Genomic DNA, 27,334 nt, shown 5'->3' with positions numbered 1-27,334 from the left:
CTCCCCTTCTCGTCTGTTGTTTGCAGATGTTAACGCAGGAGAACGAGTTCAGACCAATAGTGTAGCTACAGCATCAGCCTCCAACTCCACCTGAACCAGTACCAAGCAGCCAGCTGCACAGGAAAAATCACCAGTAATTTGAGTCTTGCTCAGCAACACTGGTCACATTTGGAAAGAAAATTAAAAAGAGGAAAAAAAAATCCAACAAAACAACAAACCAACCAACCTGTTCATTTTAGTGTTCAATTTTTTATTATTATTATTGTTGTTCTTATTTAACCTTGTAAAATATCTATAAATACAAACCAGTTTCATTGTATTCTCACTCTGCAGGGTGTCCGGGGCAGGGGACTAGGTGGGGGGAGGAGGGAAAGTGGAGCAATACAATACACCAATGTCTCCCCTCGACAATCTCTTCATGTTGGAAGTTTGCTGTTGTGTACTTCAGAACCAGGACTCTTGCCTCATACCCCCTCCCACAACAGAAAGAAGGAAAAAAACGAAACAAACAAATCCCAAACCTCATTCTCTGCTGAAGTTCTCTTTTTTTTTTTTTACCCTCTTTTTTTATTTTCTTTTTAAGTGAAGTTTCGGACTTTGATGTAGTGCACAGCTTGAATTTGGTCGGGAGCTTAGCAGGGGTCATTCAACAGAGCTCAGCGTTTCTTGTCAGCAAATCCATTTCCCAGGTTATCTGAAGAACTGCCCTGGCTCGGCACCGGGAGCGGGCGACGTGGTAGGAAAATAGTTTGCCATGGGGTTGGGGGGAGGGTTTGCCATGTGTCTAAGGCTTGAACCGCTAGTGGAAGCCTTTCATTTTAAAAATCAGTGCTAGTGATGAGGAAATCTGCAGCTTCATGTGGGGAAAGTCTTGCCCGAGTGGGTGATATATAATATAATACACACACATGCACGGACAGCAGCAGTCGGCTCTGCCGAGGCATCCCCTTTGCCCAGCTCCTGCTTTCCGTGTCTCGGGCCGGCTCCCAGCTTCAGCAGAGAAGAGCGGACGAACAAAATCCTCGGCAAGGGCAGGGGCCCAGCTGGTGGATGGATGTTAAGGGACTTTTTGGGAAGTGGCCACTGTGAAAGTGTGTTTGGTTGGGTTTTTTTCTCACCCCACCCCTCCTTGGCTCTTGATTTGAACAGACTTTTCCCTTTCCTAAGGTGCATACAGGAAAAGGACACCAGGGTTTATAATGTGAACTGTAACAGGCTACTGGTTTATTTTGTAATACTTTTTTTTTAACTGCAGTTTTAACTTGCAGGATGCCACAATTCTCTGATAGTTCTGATTTTAAATCCACAGGTAGAATCTGTATTTAATTTTCATCTTTTTTAACCTCTTGCTTTTTCTTTTTTTTTGATCTCTATTTATTGATGCGTGTTGCCACGTCGCCATTATGTCTTTACATTGGTAGAATGTTAAAATACACATCCGAATGCTCTTGATGGTAATTTGTACCTGCTGACTTGTAGGAAAGCTGGCTCTATATGAGTGTGTGTGTATATATATTATATAAATATATACATGTATACATAGATACAATACTGCTTTTTTTATTTTGTCGACGATCTTGAATCAGTCTGACTGAAGCGTGAGGTGAATGCTTGTTCTAGTCCATCAGTTCAGGGTCCAGGTTTCCTCCCTGCGACGGCGTGCGGTGCGAGCATCCACGTCTCTCTTCCTGAAGTCAAAGCAATATTCCTTGCGAATGGGTCAGGTGAGCGGCGGGATGCAGCCCCGGCGCGGCATCGAGACTTTCGGAGACCTGATCTTGTGGTAGGCTTGCGGTTGGTGTCCGCTCCAGCCTTATCCTTCTTCAGAGAAACTGTAGTCACCTTTGGTGCTTACCGAGCCGTTCCTCGACCTGCGGATCTCTAAGGCAAGCAGTTGCTTTTCGGGAACACGCGGAACCTCGTGTGGCCCGGGGGGAACCGGCAGTAGCGGCTTTGGAAGCTCGGCCGCCGCAGGGGCGGCAGGGGCTTGGTCACGAGCTCGGTGTGTTTCTTCTTGTACCTTTTATGCTGTTGACGTGGGATTTTTTGGAAACTGTCTCTTAGCAGCCCCAGAACTGATAAAAGCTCTGCCCTCTCCCTCCTGCCTGGCACGCGGTGGGTTTGGGGACGCAGAGGCTGATTGAAGAGGTGAGTGACCACCTACCATGAAACCAATAAACCCTCAAGTTATACCCCTCAGCGATTTGCTGTTGGGCACACACAAAAAAAAAAAAAAAGTTTTAAAGCTTTTTTGCATTCTGGCTGGCTGCAAAGGAAAGCACACCCACGTTGAGAAACAAGGCTTTCCAAATCCTTACCTGCAACTTAATAGAAAGGGCTGAAGAGCATCTTAATGCGTGCGCTCGGCTAGTCAGTGTCCTGAAAGGTAAGTGAAGGGGCTTGGTTGACCCAGTGATCCAAATTCATGCAGGAGACTCAAAAAGTAGGACAGTGGCAGGGTATGGATCTGCTGTATAGACAAGACTGCTGAAGCATTGGCCACGGGCGCTGTTATTTGGAGGCAGTAAATTACAGAGTCTTTAAAAAAAAAAAGTAATAAACATATATCGAAGAAAAAATGCTGCTTGTGCCAGGACATGTGGCTTTTCTTTTTCATTTTTTTGTTAAAGACTGGTGGAGGGGAGTCAGAGCGTTTCTCTCTGGTTTTGTGGCTGTGCCGGCGTCTGTGTGTGTCTCGTGTGTGTGTTAGGCTGGGGGGAGGGTCGGGGTGCCCCTCTGGTTTTATTTCTGTTTTCAAGGATCATAGCAGGATCACACACTCTTTTATACAAGTTAGATCCAGGTCTTTGGACAACCTTTTTTTGTAAATAAGAAAAAAAAAAAAAGAAAAAACACAGAAAAATAACAACAAAAAACAAAGCTCCTCACCAAATTCAAGCTTGTACATTATTATTTTTGATTGTTTTTGAATTTTGAGTTTTATTGTTTTGTATGTAAATATGTGGACCCAGGAACTGTTATTAATGAGCAAAAAGTTACCGTTCAGGGCAGTGATTCTGTTTAATAATCAGACAAAATGTAGACGAGCTTTTTAAAGCCATATAGTTTTAACTCTGTACAGTAGGTACCGGCCTGTATTATTGTAACAATAACTCTAGCGATGTATAGTGTATCTATATAGTTTGGAGTGCCTTCGCTTCCATGATTTTTTGAATTTTATTTCCCTTTTATTTTTTTCTCCTCCTTCTTTATTAACAATGTCTCCTACCCCAAACCCGCATCTTTGCTCCCCCCTCCCCACCCCACTTTCTAACTCTTTGAGTGCTGTAAGGTTTCGGTGATACCCTGATCAGTAGCGGAACGAAAAGAAACCATCTCCACCGTCATTCACTTCACTGGAGCCGCGGCTTTGTTCTGGGAGTCTTCAAGGTGCCCACGCTGCCCTCCTCCTCCTCCCGCTAGCAGCAGCTGGTTTCATTCGGACCCTTGCCCTAGCAGCCCGCTTAGATTTTGCTTGTGTCTCCCCTCAGCCCTGCGCCCAGGAGCATCCGGGCAGCAGCAGCTTCCAGGAGGCTCGGCCTTCCCACCCTCCCTGCGGCTGTGCCGGGGGCAGCGGAAAGGGCCCCCAGGGAGGGAAATCCCCACATCCTGCAGGGTTGCTGTGCTCCAGCCCTTGGGCTGCGGTGGGAGCGGGGGCATCGCTGTAGGAGACTGCTGCGGTGGTTTTTTCTGCCGGGAGGACTTTGTTCCCTTTCTTCTCCCTGTTTTTTTCCCCCACATCCTTCCCCGAAGTCACTTTTGTTTTCTTGAGATAAGTTTAACATGACTCTTGATTTCTTGTGCCCAGCACGAAGGCCTTGTTTCTAAAACTAGTTTGCTTGTGTTTTACTACCTTGTTAGTATTCCACATAAGATTGTCTTGAATGGGAAAACACGTAACTCTTTACCAAACCAAAGGTTGCTGTTTTATTTCGAAGCATCTCGTGTTCATTCCAGTGAAGCAGAGGCTGCACTTTCTTTCTGGTGACACGAAGGTCAGTGATGCCAAGCTGTTGGCGACAGTATCTGCTCAGAGCTGTCCTTCTCTTCTTTTACACTCTTTTGGGCTTCTTTTTTAACCCAGTGTGCTCTTGATGTGTCCTTTACATCCGCCCTGCCGTAGTGGGTCCCTGGGCCGGGCTGGATCACAGTCTGTCTCCCCCGATGGATGCTCCATCAAGACACTGGTGTTCTTTACTATTAAACTTATCTACCTTGCTAGGGAAAAAGAAAAAAAATTACCTGCAAAAGAAAATTGACTGGTAGAAGACCCCTGAACACTCTGTCCCCTTATTTCGAAGCCAAGCTTTACCTAAAATAATGGCAGGTGCCTACGACTTGCAACCTAAAATTCCCCCCAGTTTTCAGTACTTGGAAAAGCAGAAGTCAAGCAGCCTGTCAGACTCGTACTCCTGTACTAGGAACCTCAGCCACCGCGGAGAAAAAGGAAAAGCCGATGAGGAAAAGCACAGTAGGGTATTCGGTCCGGGCTCTGCCTTCCGGAGACTGCCAGCGGGTACCCCTGGGGTGGCAGCTGATTTCCACGGGGCTCTCGGCCGGTTCTGGTCGTAGTTGGCTTCGTTTTGCAACACTGCAATAATGGCAAAACGACAGGAAAGGAAAACAGTACCTAAGGGGTTAGCTCGAGAAAAGTAGCTTCCTTGTGTTGGTCTTTCTCAATTTATTTTTAATATATATATATAAAATATATTTATATATATATAATTTGCTTGCCTGTAAAATTTGCGTTCATTAATGTGTTGCTGATGGATCACTTGGGCCTGTACACACCAATTAGCGTGACCACTTCCATCTTAAAAACAGAAATCTAAATATATATATATTAAGGACTGTGGGTTGTATACAAACTATTGCATACACTTGTGCAAATCTGTCTTGATTTAAAGGAAAAGCAAAACCTGTATAACATTATTACTACTTGAATGCCTCTGTGACTGATTTTTTTTTTCATTTTAAATATAAACTTTTTTTGTGGAAAGTATGCTTAATGTTTTATTATTTCCCCCGCCCCATTCCCCTTGTAAATACGTTTTGTTCTGTGTGACTCGGTTCGGAAATAGTTAACTGGTACTGTAATTTGCATTAAATAAAAAGTAGGTTAGCCTGGAAATGAAATTTAAAAAATACCAAGTGTGTGGTCTTTATTTCAAAAAAATTGCCCTATTCTTCCCTCCTCCTCTCTCCCTTCTCTGACCCTTGTTCCTCACCCTCATGCCTCTTTCCACTCTGCGAGAATAGGTGGACGTGAATCTTTGTAATAATAAAGAAAAAACTCAAGAAATGAGCATGTTTTCTTAAATGAGCTGTGTTATTCCATGCTATTTTTAAAGAGATGCCAGCTTGTCTATGATACCGTTTGATTTGATGGAGAGAGGAACCCTGGGACATAAATATTTCAAATTGAAACCAACCAATCTTCCTTTACCGTCCACCTATAGATACAAACTTAAGAACCTGTGTAAACTGCTGGCTTTGAATCCTGCACTCATGGTTGTTTGGGTTGTTTTTTTTTAAATCATTGGATCCCATTAGTAATGTTATTTGGTGGTGATCTGTAAAGTTTGTCGAGACCACGTCCAGTGGACCGTTCCTCCAGCAAATCAGCACATAGCTATCTCTGAGTTGGGTTTCCGGTACTGGATAATGTATGTATTAAACATGACATGTCTATTAGCGCAAAAAGAAAAAAGAAAAAAAAAATAAAAAATCCTTTTTTGGGCTGGCTGACCTGGCCGAATCCATTCTGTCGCTATCCTAAAGGCTAGATGCGAGGTCATGTGACTGCTGCTTCAATAAAAACAAATTTATATTGCAAAGAGACTCCTCTTGCTTTGTTTGTGTGCCACGAGCCGCGGGTGTTCCCATGAAACCTCTGCTGGGCTCCGGGCTGGAGCCTCCACTCCGGAGGCCCTCCAGGACAAGTGGGAGCAGGGTGGGAAGGGGCCCCTGCTGGGTCCACACGGTGAGTGCTGAGTCAGGATCCCCTTGATCCGCTCCTGATTGCCAAGTGTGTGTCTGGGAGCTGTTCTGGCCCCCCTGGCTGCTGGAGCTGTGCCCCTGGGAGCAGGTGCTGCTACGCCCCGGCTCCCTGAGCACCTTGGAGCTTGGGTTGTGCAGCTCTGGGGGTGACAGGGCCACGTGGGCACCCAGCCTGGCTGCCCCAGAAGCAACACACTGAGTGGAGGCTGCTGTCCCTTCACTTACTCTGTCCCACAAGGTCACCAGGATTCTGGATGTATCCAACTCGTGCTGAGACTGGGACTGCTCTCCTCGGCCAGTCTGGCCCTGGCATTCAGACCTGCAAACGCATTGCTGCCAAAATTACAGCGCCTCTCTGGGTGAGTTTATTCATTTAAAGTTTGCCTCTGGTGGGAGTTCATCACAATCCCTGGTGATTTGGGGTGGTGGTCAGTGATCCTTGGGCACTTCTCTGGATGGACGTGCACTGGGACCTCCTGCCTCTTGTGACCTTCCCTCACCTGGAATGCAAGTTGTGGGCTCTCTTTATGCACTGTCTTTGCATGGGAACTCTCAGCTGCAGTCTCAGGTCTCTTTTCTGAATGTCAGAGCAAAATGAACAGAACTCGAGCACCTCATAACTTCTTGCTAAGCTGACTGGAAGGGGATCTTCAGCTCCTTCACAGCTTTGTGATGTTTCCAATTATATCTCCTCTACAGTTGTTTTGAACACCCTCTTTAAGCTGCAGTACCAAAAGCAGCCAGAGGTTCCCTACAGTTTTCTCCCCAGCGTCAATGAAGGCACTGGAGAGCACGTGGTAGCTGCTGCCTGTCTGTCTCCTTACCTGAGGATTGCACTCACCCTTCTGCACGGAGGCTGCAGCTGTCCAGTTTATCCAGCTTGCCCTCCCATTGTAACTCCTGCAAGCATTGCCTGTGGGACTGTTGCAGTTTCGTATCGTGTGCCAACCATCCTTCTAAACGATGTAATGAAACACCTTAGCATCAACAGCCTGTCCTTGCACAACCTTCCAGGGAGCATCATTCTGTCACTCTGTGGGAAAACACTTTTTGAGACCCATCTGCAAACCAGGGTCAAATCCACTTAGCTGTCGGTCACCAACGCTTTGGGATGATTTAAAATGCTAATCCGAGAGCAAAGCAGCACCGAGCTGAATGCAGAACAAGAGTCTGCTCCACTGATGTGCTTTGTCTTTATCGAGCGAGCTGCCAGCCATCTGCGTTGGAATTAAAAGTCGGTGTCAAGGCTCCTGGCACCATTTGTTATCTGGAAGGTGGCAGCTTTTGGGCTGCTGGTGGGAAGGTCCAAGTGGCTTTCTGTGTGAGAAGAGCCACAAAGAAGGAGGAGGAGGGAAGCGAGCCGCAAGCTGCAGAGGGGAGAGAAGAGCACTGCAGTTTGTCTGAGGCACCACGTCCAGTTGCTTGGAGACGGCGAGCCCAGCAGATGGTACCAACCTCACCAGCCAGCCTGGAACCTCGCTTCCCTCCCTGGGCTCTGGACGGGCTTGGCTGGGCCCTTGTCCTGTCATCCTTTGCTAGTCTTGAAGGGTGGTGCTGTGGCTTTGCTAAACCAGCTGTGCACAAAGGCTGCAAGGCCCAAATGCTCCCCAATCCAAGCTCTGGTAGGAAAGGAAGGTGTGTAGGTGTCAATGCCCCACTGGGCATGACAGGAAAGCCGGGCTCTGTCTGGGTGTGAGTTTGTACGATGTGAGGCTTTGGGGCTCTGGTCTCTGACCCCCAAAACAAACTCCTGCTGGAGCTCATCTCAGGTGAGAGTACAGGTGAGTGCTCAGGGCTGTAAGGGAGAGCTGGACTTTACAGCTTTGGCCAGTGCAGGAATGCAGCCTGGATCTTGCTGCACACCCAGCTAAATATCTGGCACAGATATTTCTTGGTGTACCCTACTGCTCCCTGAGTCTGCTTGCAGTCGGGTAGGTGTCCCATGCAGTCAGTGGAGTTAAAGCCTTCTCTTCCAGGAATTCCCTGCTCTCTGCATCACCCCTCACTGCTCACATACTCCAGAGGTAAGGCTGGATCCTGCAGGACAAGTGGGGAATGAACAACCTCTTCCCTTGTGGAAGCTCTGTGTGGCTGCAGCCGGGCGTTTCTGACCTGAGAAACTGGGGTGGCTGTGCCCTGAGAGCAGTGGGGCAGTGTGCCCAAGGCCAGGGCTGGCTGCAGAGTCCCCCTGCTTGCTGCAGAGTGAGAAAATGTGGCTGTGGGCAAACAAGCCCTGTCCCCAGGCAGAGCTGCCTGGCAGAGCACGAGCACCAGTCCCAGCAGAGGAGCCTCAGGCCCAGGGAACTGAGAATGAAATGGATTGCTAAGCAGAGACATTGGTTGGGGGTTTTTTCCCCCTAAGTTTCTAAAAACTGGAGGGCAGCAGGAGTTGAAGCACGACTGTTCCTTGTCACTGGCTGCTTGACCTCCCTGTGCTTTACCTCACCTCCAAGTGCTGAGCAAGTTTCTAAAAACTGGAGGGCAGCAGGAGTTGAAGCACGACTGTTCCTTGTCTTTGGCTGCTTGACCTCACCTCCAAGTGCTGAGTAGTCACAGGGTCCAGACACCTGCTGCTGACAGGGGGATGTGTGGCAGGTCCTGCCAGAGGGACACGGGGGCTGCAGGGAGCGAGGCAGGGTCAAGTGTGTGGTGGGAGCAGCACAGGAGCTTGAGAAGAAGCAAAGGGCATTCCCACCCCCTCATGAGATCCCATCATCACTTTCCAGAACTCCCCTGCTGCAGCCAGGTGGGGGTCGGTCTCCTCTCCCAGGTAACAAGCGAGAGGACAAGAGGAAACGGCCTCGAGTTGCACCAGGAAAGGTTTACACTGGATATTAGGAAAAAAAATTCTTCATGGAAAGGGTTATCAAGCCCTGGAGCAGGCTGCCCAGGGAAGTCACCCACTGTCCCTGGAGATACCTAAAAAGATGTGGCACCTGGGGACATGGTTTAGTGGTGGACTGGCAGTGCTGGGTTAATGGTTGGACTTGGTGACTTTAGATGTCCTCTACAGCCTAAACAATTCTATAATTGTTTCTTCTGGCATAACAGCAGCCATGCCCTCCTCCTCCCTCTGCAGCTCATTCCTGTAACCAAATCCTTTGCCAAGCCAGAGTGCTCAGGAGGAAGATGGTGCTTACTGGAAAAAACCAGGTACTTTGAGAGCGTTTTTACTCAAGGAGATCATTGACGTTGTTTGGAATGCTGCCATAAGTTAGCAGCCTTTGGAAAAGGGACTGCCCAGCTGGGCACTCTTTGGACCATCTCAGTTACACCTCTTTTAGGATTTTAGTTTCACAGCACCAGGCCTAGGAAGAGGTTGGTCAATGGAAGCTGTTTCTGCTGGAGACAACAGATTTGGGGCCTGCACAACAATGAAAAAATGGTTTGCATTTGGCTGGAGGCAGAAAAATTATGTTGGCAGGCAGAGCGAGGCTTCAATTCAACAGGTAAGGAACCAACAGGGTGTTTGCAAGAGGCTCTTACTGGCTCAGTAACAAACAAAAGGCAGATTCTTAGGATCAATCCTGCAGTAACCCATGGAGAGAGCAGCAGATGCAGCTTCCAAGTCTCTACCACCTTTGTCTCACTGCAAATGGGCACCTCAGGTCACTGCACACTCCCAGCCACTCCCAAGGACAAGGACCAGCATTCCCAGCACTGACTGAGGAGCTCCAGGATGGCCAGGAGTGCAGCTGCCATGCAAGCTCCCCACGATGGGCACCTCAGGTGCACTGCACACTCCCAGCCACTCCCAAGGACAAGGACCAGCATTCCCAGCACTGACTGAGGAGCTCCAGGATGGCCAGGAGTGCAGGCTGCCATGCAAGCTCCCTGCTGGGGGAACTGGAGGGGATAAATCCCATCTGGCCAGGCTCTGCAGTGGGTCCAAACTGCTGCAGACAGGAGTGCAGCTGCCATGCAAGCTCCCCACGGGGGGAACTGGAGGGGATAAATCCCATCTGGTCAGGCTCTGCAGTGGGCAGCTGCAACAGTGGGTGCTGGCAGGAGCAGCCACAGCTCTCAGGTCCACTGGGGATGCTGTGCTGAGCCAGGCAGTGCATGTGGGTACAGGCAAGCAGCCCTGCAGGAAGGAAAGGGGAATAGGACATCGCTTCCAAGTGCTACTTGAAGGATTGGGATGTGGCGCATAGGAGGAGGCCAAGAGAAGTGGCCTTGACTCCAGCCAGAAGTGGAGGAAAAGGTGTGTGGGGTTGATGCAGCGTGTGGGAGAAAAGGAGGAATGAGAGGAATGAATGATATGATCAGAGCAGAGAGCTGGAGCTGCCCTGCTCCGTGGGTTTCAGCGCACACCCTTGCCCTCGGCCTGCTGGTGTTTTCTGTCTCGTGCAAACAGTGGCTGCTGAGATGCTTTCCTTGCCAGTTCTGCTCCAGGCAGTGGCTGGGAGGAGAGGTGGGAGCCTTGGTCCAGGGTGGTCCCGGGAAAATTGAATTTACTAATCCAGGTGTACACATTCTGTCTCAGGGAGTTGGCAGTTTTGGCAGGTGTTCAAACCAATTCCCACCTCTCTGGTGGGATGGAAGGCAGGCACGGGAAAGAACAGCTCCCCATCCAAGCCCAGGCCCAATTCTGGAGGGCACTGTGGTGAGGAGGCTGGATGCCAGCACAACACTGATTCACCAATCATTAAAACACAGGAAAAGTTGCATGAGCAGGACTTTGGTGAAAGCAGGTAAACAGGACTTGGAGGAGATAGTCACTAATAATGCAGCTGGGCCTTGTTAAAAGCCTTGAGCACGTGAGGACCATACTTGTAGGGTTAATCCCACTCTCCTAAAAAATGAAAAAAATTGGGTGAGGGCTGAATTGAGCCCAATGAAGTATGAAGCAAATCCTGTACACTTGCAAGGCCAGGAGCAGAGGGAACAGCTGTGCTCAGAAAGTGGCAGGAACTCTTTGAGCAGCACCACACCCAGGTCTATGGCTGCAGCTTTTGTGATGGTCATATTGCTTTTAAGGGAGGCAGGAGAGATGGGGGACAGTGGGTTTGGTGTGGTTTTCTGTTGACAGAAATGCAGACACTGTATGTTTCCAGTAAAGAAGGGCCCCAAGTCCTTTTTGCTGAACTGTTCTTGGTGCCACAGGATTTTCTCCTCCCACACCACCAGAGCTGTATTGGCAGGGAAGCCCTGGGACAATTTGCATTCATTCATTTACTGCAGAGACCAATGTTTCACCATTCTCAGGGCACAGTGACCCCAGAGGCTCGTTTAGCTCAGCCTTGTCTTCCCCACCTGCCAGGAGACAGGAGCCAGCAGAGCAGCACAGCCAGGCTCCCTCCCTGTGGGCAGCTGGTGAAAGAAAAGGGACAAGCTGCATTTTCCCTGTGTTTGCACTGTATTGGTGCAGCCCTGGAGGCATCTGCTGTGTTTGTTTCGGGTATGGGCTCCTCCCCAGGGTTGTTCTGCCTCCTGCTAGGAGAGGGAATGCTGCATTCTTATGCTGTTGATTTATGATCCCAATTCCCTCTCACTGCGCTCATTTTCTTTCTCAAAGTACATTCTGCAAAGCTTGAGAAAAAAACCCCACATGACAATTGAAAGCAGTTTCTACAGGAGAGTTTACTGCAGTAATCCTGCCATGGCCTGCAGTTTACATGCTAGGCAATGTCATGTGGAAAAGATGGCTTTACACTGATGGTGTCCCTTAAATCATAATAGAAGCTGAGACATTTATAGCTCAGCCTGTGCACAGCATCTGGAGTCCCCTGCCCCCTCACTGTCATGCAAGGCTGTATCCCTACAGAAGACCAAAGTGCTGCAACCTCTGTCCATTCCCACACCTGTTGGAATGCTTATCTTTATAAAACCACATCAAATTGTACAATGAGCCAACATGCAGAACATTTATTTTGCCAGACCATCTTCAGAAATACAGCAAATGCCTCAATGGATGTACAATGAGCCAACATGCAGAACATTTATTTTGCCAGACCATCTTCAGAAATACAGCAAATGCCTCAATGGATGGGTCTTCCTGTTCCACTGTTATGCTGCATCAAGTTTTCCATGTCTCTCCTATTACATTGGATCTTGTGATTCACGTTATTCCCCCCTCTTTTAACCAGGCTAAATTTGTCCGAGGTGGCCTGAGGCTACAGAGCCGATGCCTGCACAGCTTCTCCTCCCACACTGTGCACAGTGTTTTGTTCTGTATTTTTGTATTTGCAACCTTCCCTTTTACTGACTAGCTATGAATACCATGAGAATTGCTCCAAATCCCCAGTCCCTGATGGGATCATCCTTACAGAGCCCTCACCAAAGCTGGTCACCCCTCTCTGACTCCTGCCAGACGTTGCAGCACTTACAGAGGCTGCCTGACCCCAGCAGTCCCCTGGTGTCCCTGCTTCAGCAACCTGGAGACCAGCAGTGATTTGGTGCAGCTCTTTTTCCTCTCTCCAGCTGTTATTTACTCCCCAGTGGAATACAGGGGTATCCAAACTCCTTTCTCCTCCCTCTTCCCTCCCTGTAAATTCCTTTTCCTGTACCCTGCCCCAGCCTAACCCACAAAACAAAGATCCGATGCGGAATTTTTACAGGAATGCATTAATGAGCACCATTTTTGACCAGCTGCTGGTTTGTGTAGGAGAGGCACTATGGCTGGGATTAGCCAAACCACTCCCGAGCTTTACAGACCCAGCACACGGAAAAGATGATCCACAGGGAGAAATGATGGCAGCAGGGAGAGATCAGCCTGCTACCACTGTAGCACTGAGGACCAGTACTGCTGCCGGCCGTGTAAGCTGGAGCCATCAATGAATGAGCATTTTGGGTGTGGTGGTGTGGCTGTGCCCGCCCCTCCAAAATGCGGAGCGTGGTGTAAATGTCCCTTTATGCGCGAAGGCCACAGCCCTCGGGAATTCTGACACGTGAGTGCTGGAGAGCTGAGCAAGCCTTGAGCTCTGTGGCAGATGCACTGCGCCTGTCTGAGCCCGCTGCTTCCCAACATCTGGAGCTGGAGCACCCCCGTGCCTGCAAACACGGCAAAGCCAGCACACGGCAAAGCCAGCATCCTTTCTGTGTAGCCCTCGGAGCTGGAGAGCCAGAGGGACTAACACTGTTCCAAGCAAAAGCAGATTCTTGCCAGAATTGCTCTTTGCAGTGATAAAAGCAAGAAGCAGTCAGCTCAAAGAGGAACACTTCTGGAAAATGCATCAGCCCCACCATGCCCGTGTCATCCTGCTATCACCCAAGTTTGTGCCAGACACTGCCTGCTTGTCAGAAACCACCCTGCTGAGGTCAGGGGCACCTCTTCTTTCTCCAAGGACTAATAATGTAAAAAGATGATCTGAGTGGTTTTGTTCAGCTCCTATGCTTTATTAATAGCAGTGCTAATGCAGGAAGCCCCTGGGCCTTAAACCACTAAAGAAATCAGTGGGACACACTTGTCTGTGGATGGTCTCAACTCAAAATTTTCCACTTACGGACTATTTTTTCATTTAATGTTATTGAAGCAAGGAAATACCACCAAAAGCCCAGGTGCAGATTTTTATTTGTCTGTGCCAGGAAAACAAACAAGGAATGCTAACACTGCTTTCTCATTCAAGCTTCTCTAAATAATTAGAACAGAAAAATTAGCTAATGAAGTCCAAAGCAAGTTGGGGAGGGAGTGGAGGTAGCTGCCACACCAAAATGTACACAGAATGATTCCAGGACAACACTGCTGGCAGGCAGCAGAAGGGATAGCCCAAGGGAGAGAGAGGGTTTTCCATCCAGGGCACCCTGAAAAAGTAAATATAATGTGCTTCCCTCTCCCTCACCATGCTCCAGACTCAAATCATAGAGGGGAAGGGAAACCCACCTCACTCATCTTCTGTCCTAGGAGGCTGTGGGATCCTTGTGGACGCCTTGTCCAACTTCACGTGCAACTGTGGCAGGATGAGTGCTGTCAGCTGCACTTGGTTCAGCAGCTGTCCCACTCAGAGCTGTGCCGGGGGTCCCAGCAGGAGAATCCTCCTTTCTCTCGGTGGCAGATGTGTCCTGATGCTGTGCCAGATCAGCCAGAGCCCTCTCTGTGCCCCCGTGGATGATCCAATGAGCAGCGTAGATGTGTTTTCTTTGGGACTGCCTCACTGTGCAACAAAAAGAGGTAAGGCTTTTACTTGGAAATGTACAGCAAAGTGTTCTCTGTAGGGGAGAAGGGAGGAGTAGCTTTTAGCAATCTTGCAGCTGTGGAAAACTCTCTCATGAAAAAATATCATGCCCTTCTAACTCTGGCTGAAAGCGTTCTACTGCCACCTAATAGCAGCAACCAACTTTGCATTTCACTTTGAAGACTGGCCCCCACAGTGGGAAGCACAGCCAAAGCATTCTCCTTTCTAGCTTTGGAAACAACTGGCCAGGATATATGATTAGGCTTTAAAATAACTTCTCCTTCAGTGTCTGTTAATTGCAGCAAGTCTCTGGAAGAATCCAGCTGAAATCTGCCATCTCCTGTGCCAGGATTTGACCTGCACTGAGAAACTCTTACTGAGTTCCAAGTAAGACTTGGAGCCACAACTGACACACCTTATCACGTCCCCTCAGCTACTGCAGGATTGTCTCCTTTCATCCAAAGTCATTTGCATGTATTTCCAACCCACCACCTGGGAAATAATTACCCAAGCCTAAGTGCTCACCCTACAGCTCTCTTTATGCTCTTCACTATTCCTTGTTTGCCCTTTCCCTCTTTATTGCACTCCCAGGGACTGAAGGACCGTGTGCCTTATGGAGGGTGTGAGGAATGATGCAGGAACAAGGCATGGCTCTCATCCTGTCACTTCCCTACAGAAGTCCAAGACTTTACCCTGTTCCAAGGCTGAGTGAATCTGAAGCACTGGTGTCCTGCACGCTGGCACACAGTTCTGCTGTCCCTGTCTCAGTCACTCAGTGCTACCAACCCGCCCTGTTTATGTTTATCCATCTCCCAGGTCCACTTTGTCAACAATGAATGCAACTGGATCTCACTTGCATTTGAAAAGCTGACCTCCACCAGCCAGCCCTCATTCCCAGGAGAGGCTTCTCTACCCAAGGCATTTTGGCTTCAATCCTGTTTGCATCAACTGCATCAGCTATACTGGGAATACTCCCCTGGAATTGCTGCAGTCCCTTTCTCCATCCACAGTGAATTCCATCTAAAGGGCAGAGTGACTGTCCTTTTCCAAGCCAGGTTTTTGATACCAGCACAGTGACTTCTACTTCCACTGAGGCAGGGTTCAGAATCGAGGTGCAGAGGTTTTTCAGGGTGAGTCAGTATTGGATAATCCCTGCTTTTATGCATCAAAATGCAACAAAATGAGGAGGAAAAAAAAATCCCAAACTAGGTAATGGCAAAACAGGTGTTTAAGGGGAAGCTAAAGTGTAGGCAAAGACTGAACCTGCAGCCCTCAAACTGTTGCTCTACAAATGGATTTGCTCCTTTGACAGGCCAAATAACTGTACTCTTAGATCACTTCCTGATAGCTTCAAGGAAGGTGAATGCTCAAACATGGGCCAGGTTGCTAAAACACAGTTTCATAATGAATAATTTGGCTCACTGTAGGGAAAGCTTAAAAAGACACCACAGAAAGGCAATACACTAATGTGTTTTTGAGATCTAATGCCATTCTTTGATACTATTTCCTTTGGATTTCCATGAAATAGTTAATGATTCTGCTTCCCTGAAAGTATCACTCTGCAGGACGTTTACAGCAAGGTGTGTTCATCAGAGTGTACATCAGGTAAAATTCAGCTGTTTTAAGTGAATGGAGCCCCTCCACCCCTTGCAGCAATAGCAGAAGAGAGTATGAGCCAGGTCTCTTCCTGACATTTGATTTCTGCTGTCACAAGAATATTGTGACAAATTTCTCCTGATCACATTAGAAGGAGCTCTCTTACTAAATTGCCTGCTGCTCTATTCCACCAGCATCCACTTTAGTTTTTAATTTGGTCTAGCTCTGCTTTCCAGGCAAATTCACTGTAGCTATCACAGATTCCGAAGATTTTTTTCTTCTGTTATTTGAGAGTGCATCTGAGGTGCTTTGTTCATTAGCTGCTGTTGCATTTAAGCCCAGTATGTATTTTGGACCTTGATGTATGTCCTCAGTATGTCCAGAATCCTAAGCCATCTCCAGATCTTCTTTCTGCTCTCCTTTCTGAGACAGGCTAACCTGTGTGTGTTAGTGCCTGGGCTGCAGGCTTCACTGACTACCATTACATCACCTGCTCTGGAAGGCTGGCAGAAGCAGTGCTGGAGTGAAGGGAGCTGATTTAAGCTTGTGCAGAAATGCCAGCTGCAGAACAGGTCCTGTTGTTGTGGCAATACACACGAGAGGAAGAAGAAAGTTTGCACAATTCAGAGACCACAAACTGCGTACTCAGGGTTTGTGTTCTCATTCACAATGCAATAAAAGAGGCAATGAACTAAGTGCCTTTGTTCTCAAGGCAGAGAAGAGCACTGCAGCAAGGACTCTTTCAAGCTGTATTGTGATGCAGTTGCTTTGCTTAGGTAATATTCACCTTCTGTGGGTGATTGCTTTAGTAAAGGTCTTCCACCTGTGCTGGTCAGTGGAAACATCCCAGTCAGGAACAGCCACTTACTCATGACATTACTTATTGTAATACACAGCTTTCCTGTGTCTTCCCCTCTGTAGATGACAGGTGCTATTCTATTTTTGTTAAACAGAAACATCCTTTACAACTGCAAGGTTATCTTCTTAAAACAGGATGCCACTACAGCCAACCTAAAAACTTTACCTCTTGCTCTCAGCCCACTGGGGAGGAGAGGGAAGCATAGGAAAGTGTATAACCTTCCTTCTATATGTGACACATATTTAAATAATTTGCTTGTTAAAGTCTTCTGCAGTTTTAGAAATTGCCATATAGTAACACAATTTACAGCTGTGCTACTTAAGGATTTTTAGTAGTTTGGATCTGAATGTGCAATGGGCTGCTTCTTTTCATGCAGTTTTATTGTTGCAGATACACCAAATTTATCATAGCAAGCCAGGTTGGAAGGTACCTCAAGGATTATTTGATCTAAACTTTCTTGGCAAAAGCACGTCAGATCTTACAGCAGGTCTGAATTTCCGTCACCATTTAAAAAGACTAAAGCTCATGAGAAACTGGAGAAAAAAGAGTGAAAGAGCTTAATTTTCTACCTGCAGAGTGCCAAAAAGGAATCTCAGGGAACTGAGACAACTCTTGGCTGCATCATTCCTTTCAGGGAACCAGAATAAGGAGACTGAACCAGTTCACAAAGAAAATAAAGTTACTGGACTCCTTACCTCTTTCTCTCATAAAGTTTTTCTCAGCTTCTGGGATCAGGAAATTATAAACCAGCTCTGCTACAATCTCTTCTGACTGTAGGCGAGTTCGACTACAGGACAGATACACAGTGGTATTAGTATTTAAATTTTCTCTCCAGACCACCTCTGCAAAAACAGGTCTCCCTTGTAAATACCCTCACTCTTTCCAAGGGAGTGCATTGTCATGGCAGCAGTTGTCAGCTGGGTCTCTCTTTATCCTACAAATAGGTGACAGTATGACTATTGCCCTTTGCACTGCCAGTGTGTTCAACAGTGCATTGGAAGGCAGGATCACCCTACATTCCTTATCCTCAAAGGTACTGAGAAGCTCAGTTCCCTCTGATGACAAACTGAGTTAGGCACACAGCTATCGCTGAGGGTTTGTGTCTTTGTTAGTTCAGTCTTTGGTCCATTGCTGAGTTTGCTAAATTCTTCCCTTTTGTGACTCTGCACTTGGCTGGCCCCCGTGCTCTTTTCCATGCCAGTGTTTGGTGGGTTCCCAGTTGGCTCAGGGGCTGCATGCATTATCTATGCTTCATTCCCCCAAGGATTCCAGCGTTCTGCTTGTATTCATCCAGATACAAAATACACAGCTGCTCTACCATAGGAGAGTCACTGTGTCATTGGGATTTTTATGGCTCAGTACCAAAAAAAGGGCACAGAAACTGAAGCGGGGGTTTGGCAGGTCCTAAGAAGTATTCACAGCTGATACCCCAGCCAAACACAGACTGTGGTGTTCTCAACAACTTACTTTACTCCAAGTGCCTTGTCAGGCAGCCATCAATATGAGTGACCTCCATGGAAATTGGCAGCTCCTTAAAGAACAGCCACCCTAGAATGAAAGGCTGTGTATAGCTGTATCTTTTAGGATCTCTTTCAAATGGATTTTCTGTAGTAGTGTAAATAAATGAAAAGATCAGTATGAATGGGTATTGCTTTAGGCAGTTCCCAGATTCACTTAAAGCTCAGTCACAGCCTCACACTGGTGTGGAGAAATCTAAAAAGGGTGATTCACAGATCACACAAGTGATTTGCAAAGGGAACCTGGCACATGCTGTATGGAAATAAGGCTCTGATGGATTTATAAGTGTGCAGCAGGTAGGAGCAGCGTGGTTCCCATACAGCAGCCACACTAATGAAGTGACCACGAGCAGCAGTGCTCTGCCCTTCCCATGGCTCGGTGATGCACACAGCCACAGATGCACACGGTCAGGCAGGTTCTCAGCTGCTGTGAACAGCCCCTCACGTGCTGTTTAATAACCTACCGACTCTCCATTTCATAAGCAAGGTCATTGATTTCTACAGCCCTTTTCTGAATCTCTTCCCTGGCTTGCTCTTCAGCCGTCCTCTCCATGCTACTCAGGATAACATCTTCCAAGTAGGTGTCAATAGTTCTGTCCTGAACATCCACCACCTAGAACAAAACACCAAGATATTGTTCCTCTGCCTACTGCCGTGCCAGGAACATAGTGGGAGATTTCCAGAGAAGCATGAGCAACAGATTTTCACAAGACTCTGTTTCAGGCAGGCCAACCTGAGATTTGTTTTCAGAGATGCTTTCTGTAAAAATTTATTTTTTAGTAATTCTTTCTGAGAACTGATTGCACAAGTGCAGGTGAAAGAAAACCAATTCACAGATCCAATTCTGGTGCAGCAGGTTAGTCCTGTGAATGCAATGGCAGTTGCTCCCACAGTTCTCACGGTCCCCTGAGCAACAATTGCCAAGTAATAATCATGGATATTGACTTCAGTAAATAAATCAGCTTTCATTCAAGCAAACCCTAAAGGAGAAAGTTCCATCAACCCAGTCAAGATAAAATTATTGGTTTTTTTTATAATGGTTGTAGAGATCAGATTCTAGAAATGGGTGTTTTTCATCTGATAATCTGCAGGGCATAGGCTTATGGCACCTTGGCCGTACCTGCTTATCACTCAGAAATACATAAAAGATGAGAAGCTAAAATTAAAAAAAAAAAAACAAACCAAAACATGATGCCAGACCCTTTTGGTATTAACCACCTCCCACAAGGTTTGAAAATTATTAGTTTAGTCAATTAGACTCCCACTCATGTCTTTCAACAGGGAGAAATATACTTCATGCAGTCAAGAGCAAGGAAATAGGAACAGGACTATAGAATAGTTATGGAATATGGTAATTCAGTATTTTTTCTTGATTTCAAGGTTATTTTATCTATTATTGTTACTTCATTGTACTTATTGTACCTCTTGTTATTTGCAATCCACTTGGGCCGGGGGGGAGGGGCAAAATCTTTCCAAACCCTTGCTTAAAGGCATTCTTCCTAGAAAAGCACATACCAGTTCTGCTGGGCAGAACAAGGGCTGACAAAACATCATCCCTAGAGATGATCTAGGTACATCTGTTCTCCATAGGTGTTTACTGGAGAAATTTAGAAACCTACACCCATTCATGACAGGCCTAACAGGACTGTCTGTAGGGGTATTCAGATCTTCCTTCGTTTAATGGACATGACTCTCTCAGGAAGGAATCACCCTCTCTTTGCAAAGCTTTCCCCCTCAGTTTTAGAACTAGCCATCACCAAAGTCAGCGCTGAAGCAGCTCCCATCCATCGGGACCTTCCCACAAGAAGGCAGCTCCTACAAACTGCCTACAGTCCCAGCAGTCTCCCTCTCTTGCCTGTCTGAAAAGCTCATCTTCCTCCTGCCGCCGGCTCTCCTCCAGCTGCCGCCGTCCACTCTCCTCTGCCTCCCGCATCCGCCTCTGCCTCTCAGCCAGCATGAGCAAAGCATGGATCTTCTGCTCTTCTTGCAGCCTCACCAGCTCTTTGGACAGAAAATCAAGCATGTTCGCCAGTGCCCTTCCTTCTACCGTGGCCAAGTCTCTTTCCAGTGCTGACAGCTTTCAAAAGAAAAATGCAAAGAATTGTGTTACAAACCCCAGGAATGTTGTACGAAGTCCCAGGACTACCACAGGCATGTGAGACAGCTCTGCAGCATCCACTCAGACCAGCCATGGGACAGTCCCAGGAGTTTGGCACTCTTCATGTGTTACATGCCCTGACTGGTTTCTGCACAGTGCAACCATGAGTACCTGCAGCTTCAGGCACTGAACCTAAAATTGTACAAGTTACTAACTGCTGACAAATTCAAATTGACAGTAATTACATGAAGTTTGCAGAAGTGCAAATGAGACCTCAAAATTCCGGGTAATGGAAAATCAGAAATTCTGTGACAGAGTTGAGACAAGATTCCAGGTGTTCAGCATTACTGTGCCATTCACTCCTTGTTCCAGGCACATCCTGTTCTATGGGCTGGGTATGTGTGATTGCACTACAGCAAGAGACAAGATCTATGGGGAGTTCATTATCTCCAGAATGGACTGTGAAGCCACAGGCCTTGGCAGGAGGGAATGTCTGAAACTGGCTGGGATGCTGTGTTCTGTTGAAATAAACAGGCAATTACAGAATAGACCTAAACATAAAAGTTGAAGTGGAGCTGAAATATCCCAGACAAGTAATAATAAATCAGCTTTCTTATACAGCTGTGCCATTTGCCCAGGCAGTGTTTCAAAGGAAGTGGGATTGTCAATGTTGCACACATCTAGAAGTGACAGCACTTAGCCCACAGGTGTTTCAGATGGAAGATGGAGATGCAGTAACTGCACCACCCCACAGGGAGAGATAACATGGAACTAAAGTGCTCCCTCCTCTTTATTGCTCCAGGTGCTGTATATAAAACTAGTGTGAAATGGAGGAAAACAACTCAGGAACACTCTTTTGTTAGACTTTTGTTATATATGAGTCCAAAATTTTCAGGTCCTCATCTTTGACTGTTTTGTGTGGAGTTTTCATCCTCTTTAGGCAGGAAGCATTTATTTTACACTAAAATGGTCAAAAACCTGAAAAAACCTGTGACCACCAAATCCTATAGAACTGAGAGTCATCCGTGACTTTCTGAACTAGCCACACACATAGAAAACTCCTGCACATGCATTCCAGAGAGTTTTGAAGTTCTACACGTTTGAAAACCTGAGTCCTGGACTGTGAACCTTCAGAGACAGTTAAAAAAAATATGAGAGGAAACAGATACCAGCAGAGGGGGATAGTGGCTCTCCACAAAGGAAATCCTGAGATCAGAGGTCAGTATCTTTACCATTTGCTCTCTGTCCTCTGTGAATGTCATGGTGTTTGAACTGCTTTCTCCTTCACTCTCACCTGGGCTTCCAGAAGAAATGGAGCACTGCAAATTTCTAATGCCTAAGGCTTTTATTTTTCTCTAAATTTCTCAGCAGAAATATTCTGTATTCCTGCATTCCACACCTGGGTTTCCTGTGCATGAGGGAGTATCTGGAAGTGCTAAATGGTAAATGATAAAGCACAGTCACCTGATTCAATTTTTACTGAGATCTAAGGGGAAATTTTGTTGCTGCCCAACGAGCAGGAAAGAGTGGTCTGGCTTTATCTCTACCAGGTCAACTTGCCAGTGGATGCTGTTATTGCAATATGGAAGCTGCCAAATTGCCTCATAGCTGCTCGTTGAAAAAAACAGCAGAGTAGTAAAAATTACAAGAAAATTTGCAGGAATGTGATAGATACTACATTCTCTGAAATGTACTGAACTCTGGACAAAACTTCTTTATGATCCACTCCTGACCAGCATCTGCCATTTCACTCACTTTCCTCTGGAAGGTTGGGGCACTGTAAGGAAACAGGACGGGAATTTGCATCCCTGGCTCTCACTAGATCCTTGGCAGAGAATGGAGCCCAAAATTTCTTTGCTCTGCATACAGTGGCAGGCAAGTACCTCAATGTGTCACCATTGCTAAGGTTCTAGAAATCTTGAGCCCAGCAGGATTTACAAATAAGTTGGCTTTGGCTGCCTTTGTGAGGTCTTATGTGTGAGGAGGAGCCTGGGAGGCTGCCAAGCTAGAAAAGGGACAGGAAAATGACAGAGCAGTAACAAACACTCAGGAAAACATCCAACAGATGTGAGTGACAAGCACGTATTGTGATACCAGGTCATAGTACCAGTCAAATGGATTGAAATGTGGGAAAACTGAGGGTCATCTGACACTGCAGTTTGTTCAAAGCCCTGTAAATATAAATAAGTGCTCTGTCTGCAAACAAAGCAAACACAGGCTGCATAGCAGCTGTGGTCAGTGTGCCTCAGTCTGTTTCTGAGATTCCCCAGAGCCTCCAGAGCAGTGAGAGAGCAATTTTAGCCCCTCAGGCATTCAGTACATGGTCTGTGCTAGGAGAGCTTTATTGCTATTGGGGTGCCTTCTGTGCTGTGGGTAATAGAAAACATAAAAAATTAAATGTGAAAGTGTTGTGGTACTGCAAGCACAGCGTGTGTGGTCAGGATAGAGCTGTGAACCTTCCCATCTATTCAAGCAAACCTGCTTCATTTGTGAGTCATGCTGTCGCTGTAAAGACAGTGTCATTTGCTTCTGTGCCTTCAAGAGCAGCTGTCCATCCTCCTGCAGCGCGTGAGTGGTGCGCAGCTCTTGGATCAGATCCAGGTGTCTCTCCTTCCCTTCAAATATCTTTAAAATAAAGGTGAACAACTGAGCGTATTAAATGGAGAATACAGAGCAACATGTATTTGCCAGCAAAACACACCCTTCAAGTTGCAAGGTCAGCTGTTATAAAACCTAGTTCTCTTAAAAAAATTTGTGGTTGCATTTAGGCAAACCCTACAGCTGTCAGGTAAATCTGCTACTTTTTTTTATTTTATATTTTAAATTTATTATTCTTATTTTTCTGTTTGGCTTTACTCAAACTCAAACCACTAGAATGTGGAACACCACCACCTATGTCAAAAGGGTTATGGTCTTCTGCATACTCTGTTATATTAGCCACAATGTCAAAGCTTCACAGTGTTTCAACATCTCATGTTCTCTGACCTTCATTTTGAGGGAGCCCAGCAACAGCCCAAACACATAAACTGGTGAGGAGATTGCTGAAACTGCTGCCATTCCTGTTATGGGGTTATGTGTCCCAGCCCTCCCTGACACTATTTTACTTTCAATCCCACTCTCTTCCAACAAAAGATCACTCAACCCTCCTCGTGTCATTCTCCAAGTCAGTACTGTATTTCTGATCCAGCAGTAGCTGGAAGAAGATTCCTAAAATGGTGGGACATTTCATGCTTTGAAAGTCAACAATCCTTCAGTGGCCTCAACCATCCTTCTCACAGATCATCACACAACTGGAGAACACTTGGGAACTCTATATTCCACCTCAAGCCACTTCCACAATATCGTATGGTTTGCTAAAGCTCAGGGACCTGCATGGGAACACTTCAAAACATTAAATACCTACTGCAAGAGAGAGTATCAATTGTACTTTTTGGGGCACAAAACCAAACCTTCAAGACTGGTTTGATCACAAGAGACAGACTTGATTAATATAAAGCCCACGAGGCATGGCTACTGAATTAATTTTTAGTTAGACCCCCTTCAGTTCCCCTGAAAGCAGAATGATGGCTCCTGCACATCATGGTGGTAGGTTTCAGTCCCTCCTCATCTGGGGTCCAGCTCACCACCAGTGGAAACCAGAAAGATGGTATGAAATGCAAGCTGCCCTCCTGGGATGTGGGAGGTTTCTTGTGCCTGGGACCTTGCCATAATCATAGCAGAACATACTCATGGTCCAGATCTAGTCTAGAATTTGCCATTTGAGTAATTCTGCTGTGAAGAGCCTCACTACCCCTGATTAATGCAGGAAGAAAGATTGCAAACACACTTTGCAATCAGTCATTCCCACCATCATTCTGAAGACTGACATAAACAAAGAGACAGCATACCATGTTCTGAAGAGCCCTGCCTCGGAGCAGCTTCTGCAAACAGATCACTGCCAGGTCTATTTCCTCTTCCTCCTGCCAAAACATAACAAATATCCACACAATCATCAACTGTTTCTTTGGAGACTGGGATTTCTTTAGATTATCTATCTAACTGTTAAACAGTCTAACTCATATCCTGTCTTTTCTTGGTTGTTTCTGAACACCATTCTTCTAATTTCCAGGGAAAGGAACGTGAGTCAGAATAACATGTACTTTCATGTTTTACAAGGGATGGGGAAGAAAGGTTGTATAATTAGATTCTATTTGAAATTTTAGAGGGTCTTTAGAGATGAGAACCTAATGATAAGGGGATGTTGACGGAGAAAATTACTGTATGCATTTTAAGTACTATTTGTAGCTTGACTGAATCTAAGTTTGCAAAAAAAGCATCAGCTACATTAATTTAACAAGTCGACACACTAAGAGGACAGAATATCTCCAAGAGAACTGTTAACCATAAAAAAGGGTTTTAAATTAAAAGGGAACATTTACAATTTTTCTTTTGATATTTATTCCAGTGGTGATCTTTATCAGAGTAACTCAGTAATTTTAACACTCATAAAGTGATAGTTTAGAAGTAAAATTTTCCTCAGTCTATTGTGATTTGTCTCTCTGAGAACTTTACTGACCTAGCCTTCTGTGATCAATAACAACTTGGAAGAATGATGGAGCATGGTGGGAAAGGGAACATGACCACAGAAGGTAAAAAAAGGAACAGAGGAAGTAGACAAAGCACAGACGGCAGCATTTTTTCTAGGTGAGGGGTTTTCTAGTTTGGAGTTGACAGTAGGAAAAAAGTTCATTGGGCGCCTGGGAAAGATAAAAAGAAATCTTAAAATTGGAAGCATGTTTTTTTTAATAAAGAATCTATGAGGTCTGCATTGACATGTGGTATTTAAGAAGTGCTGGAAAAACAGGGAAGAGTGTGGGATGAGAGAAGTTGTGTGGGCTTGAATCTTAGTTATCTGTTTTTTCTTAGGTGTTGAAGATTGAGTTTTCCAAATGCAAAAGGAAGCATTCCTGCCTTTCCACACCAGCACCCAGGAGGAGCAAAGCAGAACTAGCAAGAGGATTTGTGATTTGGTATGTTCTTCTTCTCTGGAAAGAAGCAATGAATTTCCAGTCCTAGAGAGCTGAACTCTACCACATCACCTGGCTACAGTGTGAAATCCCTTCAGGACAGTTTTGGAGATGGTGATGGCACACATACTGGTAAGCCAAACTGCTTGGTGTGATATTAACTAAGATTAGGTTTGAATTTTTATGAGGAGCATTTTTCTGTACTTCTGTTTTTGAATGCTGCAAATGATGCCTTAGCAAGGGTAATCATCAGCTTGTCCATCTGCCTGCTACAGACCAGCAGGAAAGAATGAAGGGAGATGAAAAGCCTATCATGCCCTACAGGAAAACAAGAAAAATTAAGGGTATAGAAGAATCTAGGAGATGGCTGAAAACTAGAGGAGGCTGGCAGAAAGTTATAAAGTAATGAAGAAATTCAGAGGTGCTCTGTGAGCTTGCTGTGGCTATTAAGTCCATTAGGAATAACCAGGAGAGAGAAGCTGAGGATGCTTGCAGTAGTGCCTCCATTCTCTCCACTTTCTTCTGGCACAGTTTCTTTCCAAGACCCTCAGTTCCAGCGGGAAGTATTTAGCAGCTGGTACTCATATAGGTGTGTGGCAGAAAGAGAAGCATTAACAAAAGAGAAGAGCCTTGTTTTCACTTCTCCTCACAGCCACCTGGTAGGAGAAACCTTACTTAGATTTGGCAAGGCAGGAGATGTTAGTGCTGCTCTTCAGTGGCTCAAGTGAGCTGATTTTACAGATGGAGCTTCACTGGAGAGCTCCATCTTCTATGTGTTCACACATAAAAATTCTTGAAAATAAACCAAATGTTGATAAAATTCATGAAGATGGAATTCTACTGTATTGGAACTTTTTAAAAAACACCCAACTATAATCTGTGAACACACTCAAGAATGACTACAAGTGGTAGAAAATTTTTTTCTGATTTCTTTACAGGTTACCTCAAAGTACTTAAAAATCTGCCAAACTGTTAAGCCTAAACAGTGTAAACCCACCACTGCAATACAGTATCTAATGCTTAGAAGTTGGTAAAGCTGTGGAAAGCTCTCCCCAAGGAGATAAAAAATTCTTGTTCCAGTCATTTTAAAATAGACTGCATAAAACATAGAATATCATACTGTACAAAGGAACACAGCAGCATGGATGATTTAATAAGACTTTCTCTCTTCACTTTCATGGTTGTGTTACTCTTAAATTCACAAGTTTAAATGGTAATTCTATCTGATTCTTAGTACATAATGAAAATGGTGTTAGTAAGAAGACAAAACAGTCCACTGGGGCAAACAGCTCTTAAGTATGTTACTTTAAGAAAGGAAAGGAAGTTGCAGCTCCCCTAAAAAGTAATTTTTTCCTACAGCATATCACAGCCCCCATGACACATCATTACTGCTGTTTCAATCTCTGCAGGAGAATCATTATCTGTGAACTAGTGCATGTTCATCAAACACTGCATCCTGCATGATGACAAGAGCTTCACTCCAGAAAATTAATGAAGTGCACGCTCAGTGCTAAGCAGCCAATGTCTCTCTGACTTCAATAAGTCTAAACTTAATTGCCTCACTGGATTATGATAGTGTTGTCAGATCAGAAGGTTGGAAGCTACTGGATAACAGTGATAATAATAATGATAATAATAACAACAGTGATGAAGATTATGATGATGCCTTTTTGTCCCCCAAAAACAAAGGATTAACATGTCTAGTAATTTTGGTCTTTATAAAACAAAGTTTACTTCAAGATTTGGACAACAGATACTGTAAATTATTTTCAAATCTTTGGCTGCTAGTATCCTTATAGAATAGAGACTAAGAGAGTCTTAAGAGATAATGATGGCTATTTTTAACATGGATGCACACAAAAAGGATAAAGCTCCCTCCTTTCATTCCCTGGGCATTCCTTTAACAACTGTGTAGGAAACAATGAGAGATCAACAGGGAAAAAAGTGCTAAAACCAGCTCACTTACAATTGATGGTTTTTCCAGGATTAGAGTGGGTGGCTTAGGAACAGGGCTTTCTACTTTTTCACAGACAGGAGGAGGCTTCTTTGGCTCCTTGGCTTTATTCTTCTCCTCCAGTAGTGACTGCAAAAGACATCCAATTTAATAAGAACATGCATGGGTAGATAGAACAATATAACAAGGC

The 27,334-nt window shown here is 45.7% G+C and overlaps 2 protein-coding genes across 5 annotated transcripts in view; one reads left to right on the top strand and one right to left on the bottom strand.

Moving 5' to 3' along the window:
* Positions 1-5,837, top strand: part of GSK3B (glycogen synthase kinase 3 beta) — a 152,359-nt gene extending 146,522 nt beyond the window's left edge. Inside the window, exon 11 of the mRNA XM_039718047.1 lies at positions 27-5,837. Coding sequence (XP_039573981.1) covers positions 27-94 — 68 coding nt within the window. The 3' untranslated portion in view covers positions 95-5,837. The remainder of the gene's footprint in view (positions 1-26) is intronic.
* Positions 5,838-13,496: 7,659 nt separating this feature from the next.
* Positions 13,497-27,334, bottom strand: part of CFAP91 (cilia and flagella associated protein 91) — a 30,185-nt gene continuing 16,347 nt past the window's right edge. For 3 of the 4 annotated variants that reach the window (XM_039717967.1, XM_039717968.1, XM_039717964.1), the window contains exons 11-17: positions 27,157-27,273; positions 24,072-24,143; positions 22,663-22,809; positions 19,942-20,163; positions 18,551-18,699; positions 17,265-17,356; positions 13,840-14,093 (exon numbers count right to left, since the gene is read on the bottom strand). In XM_039717967.1, the coding sequence (XP_039573901.1) occupies positions 13,840-14,093; positions 17,265-17,356; positions 18,551-18,699; positions 19,942-20,163; positions 22,663-22,809; positions 24,072-24,143; positions 27,157-27,273 (1,053 nt within the window). Of the gene's footprint in view, positions 13,744-13,822; positions 14,094-17,264; positions 17,357-18,550; positions 18,700-19,941; positions 20,164-22,662; positions 22,810-24,071; positions 24,144-27,156; positions 27,274-27,334 lie in introns of those variants that run through there. The other variant, XM_039717966.1, reaches the window with a different exon arrangement.

Source organism: Passer montanus, unplaced genomic scaffold, assembly GCF_014805655.1.
Source record: "Passer montanus isolate IOZ18808 unplaced genomic scaffold, ASM1480565v1 scaffold39, whole genome shotgun sequence".
Classification (NCBI taxonomy): domain Eukaryota; kingdom Metazoa; phylum Chordata; class Aves; order Passeriformes; family Passeridae; genus Passer; species Passer montanus.
The sequence above is the reverse complement of the archived record's forward strand: the minus strand, read 5'-3'. Positions and strand labels throughout refer to the sequence as shown.